The 19,524-nt window shown below is 40.7% G+C and overlaps 1 protein-coding gene across 1 annotated transcript in view; it reads right to left on the bottom strand.

Moving 5' to 3' along the window:
* LOC143286792 (condensin-2 complex subunit D3-L-like) overlaps positions 1-19,524 on the bottom strand; it is an 87,196-nt gene that overhangs the window by 23,037 nt on the left and 44,635 nt on the right. Inside the window, exons 28-37 of the mRNA XM_076594577.1 lie at positions 18,143-18,346; positions 16,386-16,515; positions 13,881-13,989; positions 11,115-11,199; positions 8,885-8,989; positions 7,387-7,456; positions 6,351-6,435; positions 5,334-5,423; positions 2,746-2,916; positions 1,223-1,307 (exon numbers count right to left, since the gene is read on the bottom strand). Of these exons, the coding sequence (XP_076450692.1) occupies positions 1,223-1,307; positions 2,746-2,916; positions 5,334-5,423; positions 6,351-6,435; positions 7,387-7,456; positions 8,885-8,989; positions 11,115-11,199; positions 13,881-13,989; positions 16,386-16,515; positions 18,143-18,346 (1,134 nt within the window). The remainder of the gene's footprint in view (positions 1-1,222; positions 1,308-2,745; positions 2,917-5,333; positions 5,424-6,350; positions 6,436-7,386; positions 7,457-8,884; positions 8,990-11,114; positions 11,200-13,880; positions 13,990-16,385; positions 16,516-18,142; positions 18,347-19,524) is intronic.

Genomic DNA, 19,524 nt, shown 5'->3' with positions numbered 1-19,524 from the left:
ACACACACACACACACACAGTGATCACAGCGACAATGGAATTGTATACTGTGCTGTTTAATGGTCAGTCATGTCTGACTATGACCATGAGAACACCAGAGGAGGCAACTGCTGTCCTAACTATCAGGGCCAGAATTTGTTAACAGTGGAGAGTGTTTTGCCCTTGGAGAGAGAAGGGGATGGCAGAGAGAGAGACAGAGAGGGGTTAGGTAGAGAGTGAAAGATAGAAAGAAGGGGAGGAGAGAGAGAAAGAGAGAGAGAGGGAGGAGAGAGAGGGAGGAGAGAGGGGGAGGAGAGAAAGGGGAGAGAGAGGGGAGAGGGAGGGGGGGAGAGAAGGGGAGAGAAAGAGGGGGGAGAGAGGGGGGAGAGAGGGAGAGAGAGAGAGGGAGAGAGGGGGGCGAGAGAGGGAGAAAGTGGGAAGGGTGGGAGAGAGGGGATGGTGGGAGCAAGAGTCTGAGAGGAGGGAGAGAGAGAGAGAGAGAGAAAGAGAGAAGGGAGAGAGAGACAAAGAGAGAACGGGGAGAGAGAGAGAGAGAGAGAGATTCCAAATGGTTTATTCATGTATAGGCCTAGGCCCCTTATGATGGGGTATGTGTACATTATTCTTTTTTTTTATGTACACATCACATTGCAAGTGGAGAGCAAGAGAGAGAGAGTGAGAGAGAAAGAGAGAGAGAGAGAGAGAGAGAGAGAGAGAGAGAGAGAGAGAGAGAGAAAGAGAAGAGAATACATGTGACCGAAGTATAGATGTGACAACAGTTGCAATGAGGCGCACTTTTGTTGATGCATTTGTAGCAGCTATAATGTAAAAAACAACAACAACATCATCATAATCAGAATGCTTCCTGATTCCATCACGACAAAAAAGACCAGGTCTGATCATCTGCATGAGGTGTGGGTATGGCGAAAAGGGATGTCTCAGTCTGCACTACACGCGCACAAATACAAATACTTCTATACAAACAGAAGCATCCTTTTCCCCATAAATGCTACAGGTTAACACTACCAACAGAAATGTTGTCTGCCATTTCACGTCTTTCCACTCAAAGTGACATTAGACAAACAAATGTTTTTCTACGAAGATATCCAGTTTTTCTCCAAACAGGACATCCCTCAGACAATGTGACACACACACACACACCCAGCTCATAACCCTTTACCTCATCAATGCTACAGGTCACACCACAAACAGAAATGTCTTCCCAGCTTCAGTGTAGACTTACCTTTGATTTCATTCTTGTAATCTTTCATCAGTTCAGTGAGAAACTCCATGAGGTCCTTCAACAGTGGTGACCGCTCCTTGTCCAACTGTGACACACACACAACACATACTGTGTGCACATGTTTTCATGTATGTATTTGTATTACTCTTTTTTTTGTCACAACAGATTTCTCTGTGTGAAATTCGGTCTGCTCTCTCCAGGGAAAGTTTATCACTACATTGAGAATGCCACCCATTTAAAAATTTGCCTGCAATTTTATTTGTTTTCCTATCGAAGTGGATTTTTCTACAGAATTTTGCCACTGGGGGACAAGCCTTTTGTTGCTGTGGGTTCTTTCATGTGCGCTAAATGCATGCTGCACACAGGACCTTGGTTTATTGTCTCATCCCAATTACTAGTGTCCAGACCGCCACTCAAGGTCTTGTGCAGGTGGAGAAAATACTGGCAATCGCTGGTGTGATTCGAACCAGTGCGCTCATATTCTCTCGCTTCCTATCCTAGGTGGATGTGTTACCTCTAGGCCAACACTCAAGTATTGTGAGGTATGTTACACACACACACACAACACAAACTGTGTGCACGTTTTCATGCATGTATTGTGAGATATGTTTCATACGTACGCATACTTGAAATGTGTACTCACGTATTTTGTGTGTGTGTTATGAGGTGTGTGACACGCTCACATGAACTTTGTGGACGTGTTTTGTACATGTTATGAGCTCCCTGACATATATAGTCATAAAGTCATACACATATACTTTAAATTCTATGTACACATGTTTTGTCGATGTGTTGTCAGTATGTGACATACACACATAATTAAACTGTATGCACATACATTTCGTCAGTGTTCTGTGAGGTACGTGACATACACACACACATTTAAACTGTGTGTACATGTTTTGTCAATGTGTTTAGAAGTACGTGACACACACTCATGTATACGAACACAACAAAAAAAAAAGCAACAACACTCTCTAAACACACAATACCCACATCAGCACACAAGCGGCATAAACACACACACATCCCAAATTCTTTACACACAACTGGACACATGTATATGGGCATACATCCAAAAAACAACACTTCCTCCACACACAAGCACCAACAACACGCAAGTGGCACACACACACACACACATCCCAAATTCTTTACACACATGTGGCACACACACACACACATCCCAAATTCTTTACACACATGTGGCACAAACACACACACACACATCCCAAATTCTTTACACACATGTGGCACAAAAACACACACACATCCCAAATTCTTTACACACATGTGGCACAAAAACACACACACATCCCAAATTCTTTACACACACGTGGCACACAAAAACACACACATACCAAATTCTTTACACACATGTAGCACACAAACACACACATGTCCCAAATTCTTTACACACATGTGGCACAAAAAACATACACACATCCCAAATTCTTCCATTTGAAGCCAGTAGTCTTGAGACACCCTTTGCCAAACATCGTGACCACCCCCACAGGCCTCACCATGTGTTTGAGAGACAGGACCAGAGGTATGACGTTCTCCATGACGTTCTTCTTCACCACCTGAGTGATCAGCGTCTTTTTGGCCGTGGCCATCACAGCGTTGGCCATCTCCACTTCGTCCGTCGCATCCTCGAGCGTCTTGTTGCTACGCAGTGAGCTCAGCTTGATCTCCTGCAGACACGCACCTCTTCTGTTAGCTGAGTTGTTTTGGACTCTCTGGTGCAAACAAAGCTTTTGACTGGTGTAAACAAACTGTTGCAGACACACATCTCTTCTGTTAACTGAATAGTTTTTGACTCTCTGGTGTAAACAAAGCTTTTGACTCTGTTGTAAACAAACTGTTGCAGACACACATCTCTTCTGTTAACTGAATAGTTTTGGACTCTCTGGTGCAAACAAAGCTTTTGACTGGTGTAAACAAACTGTTGCAGACACACACCTCTTCTGTTAACTGAATAGTTTTTGACTCTCTGGTGTAATAATAATAATAATAGTAAAGATAATTCATAACTTTTCCATGGCGTGATATCCATTACTAATGCTGCTCAAAGCACTGTACATCACTGAGCCAGACATAAACATAACATAAAAACATTACAACAGCTCAATCCAATGCATTCACAGAACAAATCAAAAAGCATGATCCACCAAACAATAAAAAATATCAAGTAAATAATACTATGATTAAAAAGAAATACATTCCATTAAACACACATTTCATAAACACACACACGTGTGCGCGCACACACTCGCAGGCACATGCGCACACACACATACACACGCGCGTGCCCAGACACATTAGATATATCAACTGCACTAAAACAGTATTATGTGAAGTATTAAAATATCTCTAGCATAAAACTCCATGTAGTGAACAGACTTTGGATTATCCATTGTGCTGAATACAAAAATGTTTGCGGAAAAGGTGCGTTTTCAGTTCTGACTTAAAGGTCTGGAGATCAGGAGCATTTCTGAGGGCCGATGGCAAAGAATTAAAAAATCATGTTTAGTGTGTGTTTTATTGTATCTCTGTAGCCGTGTACCGAGTGGTTCTTCAAGGGTACGGACGAATAAAACAACAGAAAAACCCATTTGTGACTGGCCTCTATATGTTCCTGGCCTGTGCGAGGGAATTCTCATCTATCCTTTAATACAGACAATCATCAATTAGTTTAGTTCTTTTGTACCGTCCGTACCCTTGAAGAACCACTCAGTACACAGCTACATCTCGATTATTCTTTTATTTTTGTTGTAGCTAGGCAGACTTTAGCAAGGAGTGCTGTTGGGCTGAGGAGTGTGATGGTTAAGTTTATTTTACAGGTTTACAGAAACTATTTGACTGACAATGATGAAACGAGATCACTTTTATACTCACACACACACATTGGATCTGTACTTTGTAGGTTTTATAGTATAAGTCATATTTTTTAACAATTTTCAGATCCATCTAATATCATGCAAGTAGAAAGACGTTCAAAGAAATAAAGCACACACACACATAGAGCCACATACAAATTGTTCAGAACTCAGATTTTCTTTTCTTGACAATCTCAACAGGTATCCCCTGATCTATTCTTTGTTCCTGTGCCTGGTGATGGATACTACCACTAGTATTAACGAAAGCTGGCTGTTTTCTGTCCATCAGGGTTGTGAAGTGTGCTTACCTTACTGCTGAGGATGTGGAGATTGTCCCCAGGTGTGCTTACCTTACTGCTGAGAATGTGGAGATTGTCCTGAGGTGTGCTTACCTTACTGCTGAGAATGTGGAGATTGTCCTCAGATGTGCTTACCTTGCTGCTGAGAATGTGGAGAATGTCCCCAGGTGTGCTTACCTTACTGCTGAGAATGTGGAGATTGTCCTCAGATGTGCTTACCTTGCTGCTGAGAATGTGGAGAATGTCCCCAGGTGTGCTTACCTTACTGCTGAGAATGTGGAGATTGTCCCCAGGTGTGCTTACCTTACTGCTGAGAATGTGGAGATTGTCCCCAGGTGTGCTTACCTTACTGCTGAGAATGTGGAGAATGTCCCCAGGTGTGCTTACCTTACTGCTGAGAATGTGGAGATTGTCCCCAGGTGTGCTTACCTTACTGCTGAGGATGTGGAGATTGTCCCCAGGTGTGCTTACCTTACTGCTGAGGATGTGGAGATTGTCCCCAGGTGTGCTTACCTTACTGCTGAGGATGTGGAAATTGTCCTTAGGTGTGCTTACCTTACTGCTGAGGATGTGGAGATTGTCCTGAGGTGTGCTTACCTTACTGCTGAGAATGTGGAGAATGTCCCCAGGTGTGCTTACCTTACTGCTGAGGATGTGGAGATTGTCCCCAGGTGTGCTTACCTTACTGCTGAGGATGTGGAGATTGTCCCCAGGTGTGCTTACCTTACTGCGGAGGATGTGGAGATTGTCCCCAGGTGTGCTTATGTTACTGCTGAGAATGTGGAGAATGTCCCCAGGTGTGCTTACCTTACTGCTGAGGATGTGGAGATTGTCCTGAGGTGTGCTTACCTTACTGCGGAGGATGTGGAGATTGTCCCCAGGTGTGCTTACCTTACTGCGGAGGATGTGGAGATTGTCCCCAGGTGTGCTTACCTTACTGCTGAGAATGTGGAGGGCATCTTGCAGCAAGTCACAGCAGTCCTGGTCATAGGGCAGTATGCCATCCACCACCGCTCCAAGTACCTGCACATAACCACCCCATTACTCTGTGTTGTGCATGCGTGTGTTGTGTTGTGTGTGTCTGTGTATGGTGTGTTGTGTTGTGTTGTGTTGTGTTTTGTGTGTGTGTGTGTGTGTGTGTGTGTGTGTGTGTGTGTGTGTGTGTGTGTGTGTGTGTGGTGTTGTGTGGTGTGTGTGTGTGTGTGTGTGTGTGTGTGTGTGTGTGTGTGTGTGAGCGCGTGCGTGCGTGTGTGTGTGCGTGGTGTGTTGTGGGGTATGTGTGTGTGTGTGTGTGTGTGTGTGTGTGTATGGTGTGTTGTGTTGTGTTGTGTTGTATTGTGGTGTGTGTGTGTGTGTGTGTGTGTGTGTGTGTGTGTGTGAGTGTGTGAGAGAGAGTGTGTGCATGTATCTGTGCTTGTGTCTGTGTATGTGTGTCTAATAATATCAAATGTTTCATGCATGTCTGTAACAGAATATAAATTATTAATTTCAAGTGCTCATAAATGCACAAGTTTCTTCTGTAAAACTCCGTGACATGTACACAAACAAAAAAATAATTAAACATGATGTAACCATGATGCACGTCACTAAAAAGTAAACAGCATCACACCCACCCCTTTTTAACAGTTACCCCAGTAATCTACACCCCACCCACATCGTCATATCATATACAGCATTGTGTCCACTTTGTGAATGTACAGAGAAGCACCTGAATGTCAGTGAAAAATCAAGATCTTCACAGCAATTATTCTGTTTGATGAACTTATTTCTATGTTGTGTATAAATTCATGATAAACAAAACAGCTTATTATTCTTAATTGATAAGATTTTCACTGTCAAGTGTCATGACACTGTTGTTAAGTGTTCAGGGTATGGCGAGACATTACAACTGATATTATTCATGTTCTTTTTTAAATGGAGAAAGACGCACACTGACACATGAAATGTTACCTCTTGAGAAATCTTTGAAGTCAGCTGAAACCTGTGTTCATCCTCCATATGCTCCAACATGAACTGGTACAACCTGAAACGATGACTGCAAAAAAAACCCAATAAATAAAGAAAAAGAAAAAATCAGCATCACGATTCTGAACTGCATAACAGATATATTATCACTGCTGCTTATACTGCATAACAGTGATATTATCACTGGTACTTATATTATTCACTTTACTATTATTATCATTATGATTGTTGTTATTATTATCATCAAAACACATATGAAAATAGTTCATACAACTATTTTTTTCATTCTGCAGGTCATGCATTATGTTTGATAGGTTGGCAAGCAAGAGAGAGAGGTTTGTGCTGGAATCTCTGTTGGACAGGCAGCCAGTGAAGAGAACAGTGACAAGCTCAAGCTTTTTGGATTTGATAACAACTGCGTAGTCAGCATTTTGAATGTCTGAAGGACGGGCGTAATAGCCAAGTGGTTAAAGCGTTGGACTTTCAATCTGAGGGTCCCGGGTTCGAATCTCGGTGACGGCGCCTGGTGGGTAAAGGGTGGAGATTTTTCTGATCTCCCAGGTCAACATATGTGCAGACCTGCTAGTGCCTGAACCCCTTTCGTGTGTATACGCAAGCAGAAGATCAAATATGCACGTTAAAGATCCTAAATCCATGTCAGCATTCAGTCGGTTATGGAAACAAGAACATACCCAGCATGCACAACCCCGAAAGTGGAGTATGGATGCCAACATGGTGGGGTAAAAAAAAACAAAAACAACTGGTCATACACGTAAAAGTCCACTCGTGTACAAGGAGTGAGCGTGGGAGTTCCAGCCCACAAACGCAGAAGAAGAAGAACGTCTGGAGACATTCAGTTTTGTGTTTTGGGAAGACCAGTAAGAAGGCTATCACAAAATAACCACGTTTTGTCATACAGCTTCTCTGGTTATTCAGCCAGTGAGAGTGGGGGAAAGGCAGGTAAGTCAAAGAGAAAGGAAAAAAGAGTTCCCCACACCTGTTTCAGTACTCAGAATCTTACCTTTGGTTTTCTTTTCCTTTGAGAGAAAACAGTTCCCTTTCCCTATCAGTCTGAGGATACTTGTTAAACACTGAAACAGATCATAACAATACTTGTTGAACACTGAAACACATCATAACAATACTTGTTGAACACTGGAACAGATCTTAACAATACTTGTTGAACACTGAAACAGATCAAAACAATACTTGTTGAACACTGAAACAGATCTTAACAATACTTGTTGAACACTGAAACAGATCATAACAATACTTGTTGAACACTGAAACAGATCTTAACAATACTTGATCACTGAAACAGATCTTAACAATACTCGCTGAACACTGAAACAGATCTTAACAATACTTGTTGAACACTGAAACAGATCTTAATAATACTTGTTGAACACTGAAACAGATCAAAACAATACTTGCTGAACACTGAAACAGATCTTAACAATACTTGTTGAACACTGAAACAGATCTTAACAATACTTGTTGTACACTGAAACAGATCATAACAATACTTGTTGTACACTGAAACAGATCATAACAATACTTGCTGTACACTGAAACAGATCATAACAATACTTGTAGAACACTGAAACAGATCACAACAAAGTGGAAACATTAGTCATACTGTTCAAAACATTTAATTTACAGTAAACTGTTTTTGTGTGTGCGTGCGTGCATTTGTGTATGTGTGTGTGCACATGTGTATTTACAAATGTGCGTGGGTTTGTTGTTGTTATATATATAAAATAGGAAACAGACACACATAACAAATAATAACATGCTCACAAACAGCATAGCAAGACATTACTACATTTCATGTTATATTCATTATCAATAGATTAAGATTTTCCCCCTTTCCTCTCTTTCCCTCTCTCCTTACCTAAATTCAAATGTCTTTTCAGCCTATCCAACACCCTTCTGAGTTTGGTTATCACTTACTTCTGGTATTTCAATGCCAAATGAACAAAAGAGGGAAACTCTTCTTCTTTGGCTTTCAATGGGGGCAGTATTCCCATGCATTTGCTTTTAAAAAAATTGTTGGAGTGTTTTTTGAATATAATTGTTCTCGGCACACCTTTGAAACAGTCATGTATTTTGAAAGTGGGTATAGAGGGGTGGGAGGAGGAGAAAGGTTGGTGGAGGCTAAATCTTTAAACATATAAAACAGACATTAAGGGATGGATATATATTTCTACTTTCAAGCTGCTGTAAAGATGCACTGAGTGGCAGATAAAAGAAAAAAAAATGTCTACAGAGAATCATACACTAACTACAGATCTATACCATTGCTACAGCTTACTTGTTTTTTAATCAATGTGTTGTTTTTCTATGTGTATGCGTATGTGTGAGTTGTTTGTTTTCTGGTGTGTGTGTGTGTGTGTGTGTGTGTGTGTGTGTGTGTGTGTGTGTGTTTTATTTGTTTATTTTAATTTATTTTTTTTAGCAATTTAATGTTTAATTTTCATTTAACTTAAAAAAAGAATTATAGAAAGTGCTATACAGACCATTGTGCTTGTCATAGTCGTTGAAGACAAATATACTCTCCAGCAGATGCTGTGACATCAATGCTGGATGACGCTTCAACAAGTGGAAGCCCAGGCAGAATTCAGCTGTAGAGGGGAAAGAAAAGTTACATAACTTAAATATTTGGTGATCATTCAAAACAGTTATGTTCACTAAACCTGTATCTTGACTGGTTGGGTTGTTTTTAAAAGTGTAAATATTGACAGATAACATTAAGTTTCCACAGCATGTTATGTGAAATAATGACAAAATCTGACATTGTTGGGTTTTCCATGCTTACCTTTGTTACCTAGTCATAACTATCAATTCAATATCACTGTTTTATTGTTGTCTGGCAATGTGTAAGGAAACAAATATACATGTAAACTACTTGGGCATCTTTTTATCTCCTCCTACCCAAACAGTTCCTGACTTAAAATGCTGAAATGCCGACTTCTGATGACAAAAAATGGGAGGAAATTTCACATAAATTTCATGATTTTGCCATAGGAAAATTCCCTCCATGACGTGGACAGAATTTTCCGTCCTGAGGCACTCAAGGAGTTAATGTAGTCGTCTTGTTTTCCTGGCTGTGGGTTCATGGGAGAGGACACAAAGAAACAAAGGTGGCTTCCTCAAAACTTCAGCTCTGAGTCGAGAACAGAGGTGGAAATCAGCCAATCAAATAATTCTGAAGCAACCTTTCATCCAGTCATCAAGACTCTCCTGGTAGATCATGAAACTGGAGCACCATAGTGAAAAATAAAAACAGAGATCAGAGCAGCAGCCTTAAATTTGGGGGTACTGCTCAAATTACATTGGAGCCTTAAAGAAAAACACAGTGAATAAGAAACAGAGATTGGAGCAATAGCCCTGAATTTGGAGGTGCTGCTCCAATTAAACTGGAACCTTAAACAAAAAGTGAAAAACACAGTCAATAAGAAACCGAGATTGGAGCAACGTCCCTAGATTTGGGGGTACTGCTCAAATTACATTTGAGCGTTAAACAAAAACACAGTGAGTAAGAAACAGATACTGGAGCAACAGCCCTGAATTCCAAGGTCCTGCTTCAATCAAATCAGAGCCTTAAAGAAAAACACAGAGAATAAGAAACAGAAACGGGAGCAACAGCTGCTCTTGTTGTTGGGTCAGAATATCAGATCAAAGTGCCAAGTTTAGAGAATACAAAAAATATAAATATGACAGTAAATGCAGTTTGCATATAATTAGGCTTCATTATTTATTTTTTTGTGCCCATCCCAGAGGTGCAATATTGTTTTAAACAAGATGACTGGAAAGAACTGAATTTTTCCTATTTTTATGCCTAATCTGGTGTCAACTGACAAAGTATTTGCAGAGAAAATGTCAATGTTAAAGTTTACCACGGACACACAGACAACCGAACACCGGGTTAAAACACAGACTCACTTTGTTTACACAAGTGAGTCAAAAATGGTCTTATCAACATGACCCCTCCATGTTGACAAAAGCCGCCTATGGCGGTGCACTGTCTAGTCAACTAAAATCACCTATGGCGGTGAAAGAGTTAACTCACTCCAGACGAACAGTTTTCTCCCTTGCTTTCCCCTGCAGACGACCCATTTGTTAGGGTTAGGAAAAAAAATCACAAAAAACAAAACACAAAGTAAATGAATGAAATTCCTTGTACTTGACCCACTGACCCCTCTTCTCACGTTGTGTGTATGCCCACCCCCCTCCCTCTCTTCACAGCCCTCAGAAGCTGAGTCACTGTCAGTACCTTCTTGCTGGTAGCTTTCTTCACTGCAGATACTTTACTCAACATCTTCATCATCCTCGTCGATGTCGAAACCTTCAGTTTGAAGCATTTTAATCACTTCAGCAGCAGTAAAAGGCCACTGTCGTGATCTAGTTTGCTCCAAAAATTTTCACTTGTATCGCTTGCAACATCATTTTCAATACATATGCAGATTAGCTTGTCACGTGGGGTACCAAGGTCAATGGCTGACCAGCGAGTGTATAGTTACGGAACCTCACAAAGAAACTTTACATTCAACCCTTGACTCGCTCACAATGCCTGGTGTGGCTGCGATTTTTATCCTACCCCATGAGGAAAACGTGGAAAAAATCTTAATTGTCGAAATTGCTATAGCGTTCTGTCGTCCAGAATGCTACCTTACATCAGGAACACTATAGTGTTCCACCATCATCAGAGTTAAAGAAAAACAGAGAGTAAGCAGTGAGAGTACCCACCAAATGCAGCAATGTCAGGATGGGGATCCAGCAGAGTCAGGGCAAATCGGAAAAACAGCGACCCTTTCCACTTGAGGTAATCCTCCTGTCACACACACACACAAAACACACAACAATAAGGAACACCTGCCACATATCTGTTCCAGACATATATTCCATCCGCAATCTTGGTGTCATACTCAACCAGTCTCTTTCCTGTCAGCAGCATGTTGCAAGTATATGCAAACTGTGTTACTTTGAAATTCGCAGAATTGCATCCATTCATCATCTCCTGACTGAAGATGCAATTAAAACTCTCCTCTGTGTCTTTGTGCTGTCCCGCCTGGTTATTTGTAATTCCCTACATGTTGGTTCACCCAGCTACCTCATTGCTAGGCTTCAGACAGTCCAGAACTATGCTGCTTGTCTTGTCTTTCATTCCCGTAAATTTGATCATGTCTCTCCTCTCCTTCATGCTTTACACTGGCTCCCAGTACAAGAAAGAATTATTTACAAAGTCGTCTCTCTTTGTTTCAAATCCATTGAGGCTTCTAGTCCGCAGTGTCTTTCTGATTTCATCCATCCTTACATACCGGCCAACTCCGCTCTTCTTCTGACACCCATATGCTTAGGATCCCCCCTGCTGGAACTAAAACGTATAGCCAATGGAGTTTTTCATACCAAGCCCCCTTTCTTTGGAATCAACTTCCTCAGCCTCTTCGTCACTCATCTTCACTGCAATCTTTCAAATCCAGTCTGAAGACCCACCTTTTCCCCTCCTGATTAATTCTCAACAGCTCATCCGTTTCAAGTATGAACTACAATACTATTTGTGAGTGAGTGAGTTTTGATAGTTTCAGAATTTATTGGTAGTATTTTTGATCGTGTACTATTTACGATTGTGTGCTACGACGTGTGTGTGTGCGCATGTGCTTGTGCGTACTGTGTGTGTGGGGGGCAGGGGGTGGGGTGGATGAATAATTTTCAATGATGTTTGGTATCTTGTGTTCAATTTTTCCTTTTTGATATTTACATATGTGTTCTATCTGTAAATGCCTAGGGTTTATTTTCAAGATTAGACGTAAATGCTCATAATAATAATAATATATGAAATAAACATTATAATACACACATACACTGATTTATGTGATTTATTACTTCTTACGTTCTTAATAAAGATAAAATGTATCAGGGATGAGAAGAATTTGTGAGAAAAAAACTTTTGATTTATATACATATCTATAGAGAGAAAAAAAAAGAAAAAAGAATGAAAGAGTTGTTTGTGGACACTTACTTAAATGTGTAGCTGATCGCATGGATCCTTCACAGTCTGTATACAGGGCTAGACGAGGTGTTGATGATGCAACAATTTCTTTAACTGATACTATGGATATGTCATTTGGACAAGTCTGGAACATCTGTTAGGGTACTTTTTATGGATCTGTCCGCTGCTTTTAATACTATTCAACATCATATTTTAATCAGGAAACTTATAGACCTAGATGTAACATCTGACCTTATTTTATGGATAAGACAGTTCTTATGCCATCAGCCACAGTGTGTTTGTCTGAATGTCAGTTCTGGCTGGCCCATAATGTCTGAAAATATTACTGTGAATACTGGAGTTCCGCAGGGCTGTGTTTTATCCCCTTTGCTTTTCTCCTTCTACATTGATGACATCAGTTGCTCAGACCTTTTTCTCTATCTTATAAAATATGCTGACGACATGGCTTTAGTAGGTTTTTTGAAAGATTAGTTTTCAATGTGTGTGTGTGTGTGTGTGTGTGTGTGTGTGTGTGTGTGTGTGTGTGTGAACAGTGTGTGTTTGTGTGCATGTGTGAGTGCAGTGTGTGTGTGTGTGTGTGTGTGTGTGTGTGTGTTTGTGTGTATGTGTGTGTGTGTGTATGTGTGCAGAGTGCCTCAAGGGAAACTTCAGGATCAGCCAAAGAGAAGCAGTGAAAGACAATTGACGTGATACATTGTCGCAAGCGACAAGATGGGAAAGAGAGGGATTAGAGTATGGAGCAGGACAGTTTTAATGAAACAAACATTTTGTTTTTATTGTAGATATATTTCTTTGACATTAGAAACCATACACGGAGTTGTGTATACTCCATCTGCTCATTGTCATAGGCTTTTTCGTGAGAAAAACATACATAAACTTTGAAAGCCTTTTTCTCAAAACGACATTTTTGAATGCACCAACATTTTTGGACCCACTTTTTCGCCCACTTCTACTACAGCTACAGAGAAGAAATTTGGCACCAAGATGTAATACATGCTGCTAAACACAATGCAGCCATCGAGAAAGAAGTATCTATGCTACTTGACCTCCTGTCATTTTATGTATGAAGCACCACCTGCCTCGAAAAAATAATCTGGATATTGTCATAATGCAGTTCAGTGTTTATTGTACTAAGCAAAGAAAAATACATCCTATTGTGAAGCCTGGACCAGCTCCTTTCAAATGAATCTATTTGAGCAGTTCTAAAAAATTTCCCTCTCCAAATGTTTTCAGGGGCAAAATAGCATGCATAATTTTGCATAAAAATTCAGTATAATTTTTATTTTGCCACAACCGCATAAGGTAGGACGTTGAAATTTCACAGATATCTTAGTTTTCATATGTTCCTTGAGTATGGAAAAATTTCACAACTCTACGTGCAGCAGAACCCGAGATAAAAAAAAATTCCCAAAAATGCCCTTTAGCGGCGAAACAGCTAATCTGAGGACTTGAACATTTCCTGCAGACAGAACACTGTCACCTGTTGGACACCAGACGCTTACCTGCAGCAGTCCGGTGAGAAGTTCCAGGGTCTGTCGGCGGACGATGGGAGCCGGGTCCCGCAGACAGGCAGCCATGTTGGACACGTAGGGGTCCACCAGTGTCGTGTACCTACATCACACAACGCGCACTCTGAAATGATGCAGATGCGTTGTCTTTTTTTTGTTTTTTGTTTACCTACATCACACAACGCGCCATTTGAAATGACGCAGATGTGTTGTCTCTTTTTGTGTGTGCCGACATCACACAACGCGCACTTTGAAATGACGCAGATGTGTTGTCTCTTTTTGTGTGTGCCGACATCACACAACGCGCACTTTGAAATGACACAGATGTGTTGTCTCTTTTTTTGTTTACCTACATCACACAACATGCACTTTGAAATGACGCAGATGTGTTGTCTCTTTTTGTGTGTACCTACATCACACAACGTGCACTCTGAAATGACGCAGATGTGTTCTCTTTTTGTGTACCTACATCACACAACGCGCACTTTGAAATGACGCAGATGTGTTGTCTCTGTGTGTGCCGACATCACACAACGCGCACTTTGAAATGACACAGATGTGTTGTCTCTTTTTGTGTGTACCTACATCACACAACGTGCACTTTGAAATGACGCAGATGTGTTGTCTCTTTTTGTGTGTGCCGACATCACACAACGCGCACTTTGAAATGACGCAGATGTGTTGTCTCTTTTTTTGTTTACCGACATCACACAACGCGCAATTTGAAATGACGCAGATGTGTTGTCTCTTTTTGTGTGTGCCTACATCACACAACGCGCACTTTGAAATGACGCAGATGTGTTGTCTCTTTTTGTGTACCTACATCACACAACGCGCACTTTGAAATGACGCAGATGTGTTGTCTCTGTTTGTGTGTGCCGACATCACACAACGCGCACTTTGAAATGACGCAGATGTGTTGTCTTTTTCATTGTGTGTGTACCTTAACCCATTCAGCCCTGGGGGGGTTTACAGCCTGCGCAGGATTCCATACCAAACTGATGAGGAAAAAATGCAGAAAATGTACTGTTTTTCATCAAGATAACAGGACACACCCAGAAATACTGTAGGAGTTAGTTCCTTTTCCTTATTGTCCATGCATAAGGAGGAACATGAAAGCTTGTTTTAGTAAGCTGACTTTCATTTTTGAAGCCAGAGCAATGCTCTGGTGCAAGGCTAAAAGAGCTAATCGAACATGCAACTTGCACTTTCGAACAACACAGATGTGCAGATTTTTTGTGTATCTTCATCATGCAGCATGCTCTTTCAAACACAGATGTGGAGTCTTTTTTTCTGTGTGTTCCTTCATAACACTGTGACATGATTGTGCAGTCTTGTTTTTGTAAACTACATCACACAGTGTGTAGTCGTTTTGTGTGTACCTTCATCATACAATGTGCAGTCTTTTGTGACTGGCGTGAAAGCGCTTTGATTTGTCTGTACACAAGATCCAGGGCAAGAAAAGTCTCACAAGTCTGGCTTTATTCTTCTTCTTCTTCTGCGTTCACTCGTATGCATACGAGTGGGCTTTTACGTGTATGATCGTTTTTACCCCGCCATGTAGGCAGCCATACTCCGTTTTCGGGGGTGTGCATGCTGGGTATGTTCTTGTTTCCATAACCCACCGAACGCTGACATGGATTACAGGATCTTTAACGTGCGTATTTGATCTTCTGCTTGCATATACACATGAAGGGGGTTCAGGCACTAGCAGGTCTGCACATATGTTGACCTGGGAGATCGTAAAAATCTCCACCCTTAACCCACCAGGCGCCGTCACCATGATTCGAACCTGGGACCCTCAAAGTCTGGCTTTAGAACCTACCTCTTTGCGAAATAACCCCACACACACCTACCCTTTTCTTCTTCCTGACGTTTAGGTTTCTGTAGCTTTCTATAAACATGACTTTTAAGTTTTGTATTGAACGCCTCTGAATTTGAGCTATGCATGCATGTGAATGACTGATGTGAAAGCACTTTGATCTGTCATCTGCGTAAGATTCAGTGCTACGTAAATAATCATTACTATTACATAAATACTCCTTTCCAAAAAAATCAACAATTATCATCACAATCACTGTTATCATTATTACAATTGTAAAATACTTTTTAAAAGTGAAAGTGTACAGTTGCCATGGCAACGAACCTGACACAGAAACTGGTGTGGAAGCACTTTGATCGTCTCTGCATAAGATTCAGTGCTACATAAATAATCATTATCATTATGTAAGTACTCTTTTTCAAATAAATATGACATAAACAATAACAATAGTAGTAATAATCATTAAAATTATCATTTATCTTCATTACTATTGTATAAATGCATTTTAAAAGTGAAGGTATTATCATTATGTAAATACTCTTTTTCAAATAAATAAAAAATAACAATATTAATTATCATCATTATCGTTAACATTACTACTACTGTATAAACACTTTATAAAAAAAAAAGAAAAAAAGAAAAAAAAGTGAAAGTGCGCAGTTGTCGCGGCGACGAACCTGACGCAGAGGTCGCGCAGGATGATGATGATGTTGTTGCGCACCGCGTCGCTCTGGGACACCTCCAGTTCCCGTGCCATGGCCGGCACACACTTCTTGGCCACCAGTTTGTCCTGAAGGCACAGCTTGCCTGACAAGCACAACCACCCACCTCGTTCATCACACAGCTGGCAACAACTTCCGTCTCCACTCATCTTTTTTTTTCTTTTTTTTTTTCCTCCTCCCTTGTACACAAGGTTATATTTGACATTTCACGACATCAGTGTGATTCAACATTCACATAGCAAAACATTTGGTCCATCAATGATCATCAAAAAAAAAAAAAATCCATTAATTTGTTGAGATACAAGGGTTATTTTTCAATATGATAATACTTATAATAGTAATAATAAGATGAAGAACAATAACAAATAATAAAGAACAAGATAAACAAGATACCAAATGTCACATCATGGCATGTATTCACGTTGACATAGCTTCAAGGAGCACCAGTTTTTTGTTGTTGTTGTTGTTGTTTTTTTTATAAAGTGTTATTAAAGGATTAATATAATTATGTTATCCATTACCTGTGGCAGCTTACTTCTTTTATCAAAATTAATGTACAAACATGTCAAATTTTGCAGTATATTCATTTCTGATATTGTTAAAAATTCTATCAAACATGCATCATTCATGTACTGTATTATGATGACAGTTTTCATTTTACTCAGTGTTGTATCACCAACACAGTCTCCAGTCATCTTAACTCATTCCACCCCACAGCCACATGCCTGCTACATCTTCCCTGGACCAGCGTTACATGAGACCACTGCAGAAAAAAACTGGGTGGTTCACTAAAACGGCAAATGGAGAATTGCTGATTTAACCAGTCGAACAAAGCTTCGTTTTCATGCTTCTTAAATCTGTAAACGGTTCAGTTTGAAATGTCAACTGTACCAAACAAAAATAAACGAAATTAGGATAGTGTGCTGGTATGAGAATACTCGTACCTGGTCCACAGGGGAAGTACAAGTTAACTCATACCTGGGGTAGAATGAGTTAACACTGTAGTGAGAGGTTTGGGGATTCTTTTTTTTTTTTTTTTTTTAGGGGACACATCTCCACCAAAATCCTATTCTCTATAAACATCTAAAAGAAAAAGAAAACACTCCAACAGAGTGTTTTTGTTTTTAGAATCTCAGCAATAAAAAGTGTTTTCTCCTGGGAAAAAAACAAAACAAAAAAAAACCCCACAAAAGCAATTTCTGAATGTATTTGTTTTATAAGTATTGTTTATTAATGATTTACTTTGTCTTTTTAGTTAAAAAAACAACAACAACTTTATATCATTTTGAAGATGGACAGAATAAGGAAATCCTCTTCTGGCCCCACCAGACTGAAGACAACAAAAAACAAACTGTCCTTCCTGACAGTAAAGAGTGGTTACTCTCTCCATGGACAAGGGACACAATTCCAAGTCCATACTGCTTATGCTACCAATTCAGCAAGAGCACAGGTAAATAAAAGGTACGTGGAACAAACCCAGACACTCCCTAAAAAAAAAGGAAAAAAAAGAAGAAAAAAAACAACAAAAAAACAGGAAGCTCCGGGCTTGTCCCTACACCAACCATTTGACATGCGCACACAGCAGAAATGACAGAGGAAATTTGCAAACACGCAAATACCACTCTGTACTGTTAATCAATTCTTTTCTCTCCTCGCCTCATTATTCTTTAATGTCACTGACAGTTCACGTGTGTGGAGGTAAGGGCACTCACCCAGCGTGAGGAAGGCCACAGCACGCACTCGGTCGGACATCTTGCAGCCCCGAAACTGCGACAGAGGCTGCGTGCTCTGTGACCCCTGCGTGATCTGTGACCCCTGCGAACCTTGCGTGCCCTGTGACCCATCCTCGGCGACCTCCGAACCCTGTGACGTTTGCAAGGGCTGAGAACCAGCTGAAAGGTTGTCTGAACTGTCTCCTGTGAGGATGAAGGGTGTAGACAGCATTATTGTCGCGAATAGTTTTGGTTGGAGGGTGGGTGTAAGGGGCAAGGGAGGTAAATCATAAAACTTCTGTACTATTTTTAAATGGTCGAGAAAAAAACAAAAAAAACAGGCTTATTGATTTTGCATAATGTTTTATGACTTGAAACACCACTTTCTACTGATTTCCCCCGGCAGTGAAGGGGTTAAGTCTTTCCATCCCCTTCTACATCTAGGCAATCAAAGGTCACAAGTACAGAGTGCATATGATGTGGCCGAGTGGTCAATAAATGATGATGATGGAAGCACACTCGCCCCCCCTAACCCCCTTTTTTTTGAGCCCGAGAATTATTTTGGATATTTTGCTTTCCATTCGAGGATGAAGACTGATGATGGAGGTGATGAAGATGCAGCTCTGGTGGGTCTGTTTAAGTTTGGGACTAGAACAGAAGAATAATAGAACAGAATGTGTCTTTATTACCAAGTGTACTGGGGTCACAAGGAATAGTGGGGGGGGGGGCGGGGGGGGACAGTACATAAAGGGTACAAATATATATCGAAAATCATACACTAACACCGATACAGTAGAAATTAGGATACATACATGTGCTACCTGACAAGGCTGTACTCTCATGATGTATCCTGGCATCAACCAGGCTGACAGATACAGACACCTGCAGTGCTGGTCAGGGGAATTTGAGCAACACTCCCACAGACACATCCGTGAAGTGGATGACCCTTGACCCTTCCCATCTGAGCCTAATGCAGACTCAGGAAAAAGGTCACTGGTGGGGGAAAAAAAAAACCCACATGGGGATCAGATCCATAACCTCCCAGCCATTCGTCCATGACTAACCACTTGACCAAAGTGGCTGGTAGGCTGCAAAACTGTTCAGTGGGTTATGGAAACAGGAACATACCCAGAATATGCACACCCCTGAAAACTGGGGTAAACAAACAAAACGGTCATACACATAAAATGTTACAGTTTCAGTTTCAGTAGCTCAAGGAGGCGTCACTGCGATCGGACAAATCCATATACGCTACACAACATCTGCCAAGCAGATGCCTGACCAGCAGTGTAACCCAATGCGCTTAGTCAGGCCTTGAGAAAAAAAAAAGAAAAGAAAAAAAAGAGTAAATAAATAATAGATAAATACATAAAAAGAACTAC

The sequence above is a fragment of the Babylonia areolata genome, chromosome 10, assembly GCF_041734735.1.
Source record: "Babylonia areolata isolate BAREFJ2019XMU chromosome 10, ASM4173473v1, whole genome shotgun sequence".
Taxonomy (NCBI): domain Eukaryota; kingdom Metazoa; phylum Mollusca; class Gastropoda; order Neogastropoda; family Buccinidae; genus Babylonia; species Babylonia areolata.
The sequence above is the reverse complement of the archived record's forward strand: the minus strand, read 5'-3'. Positions and strand labels throughout refer to the sequence as shown.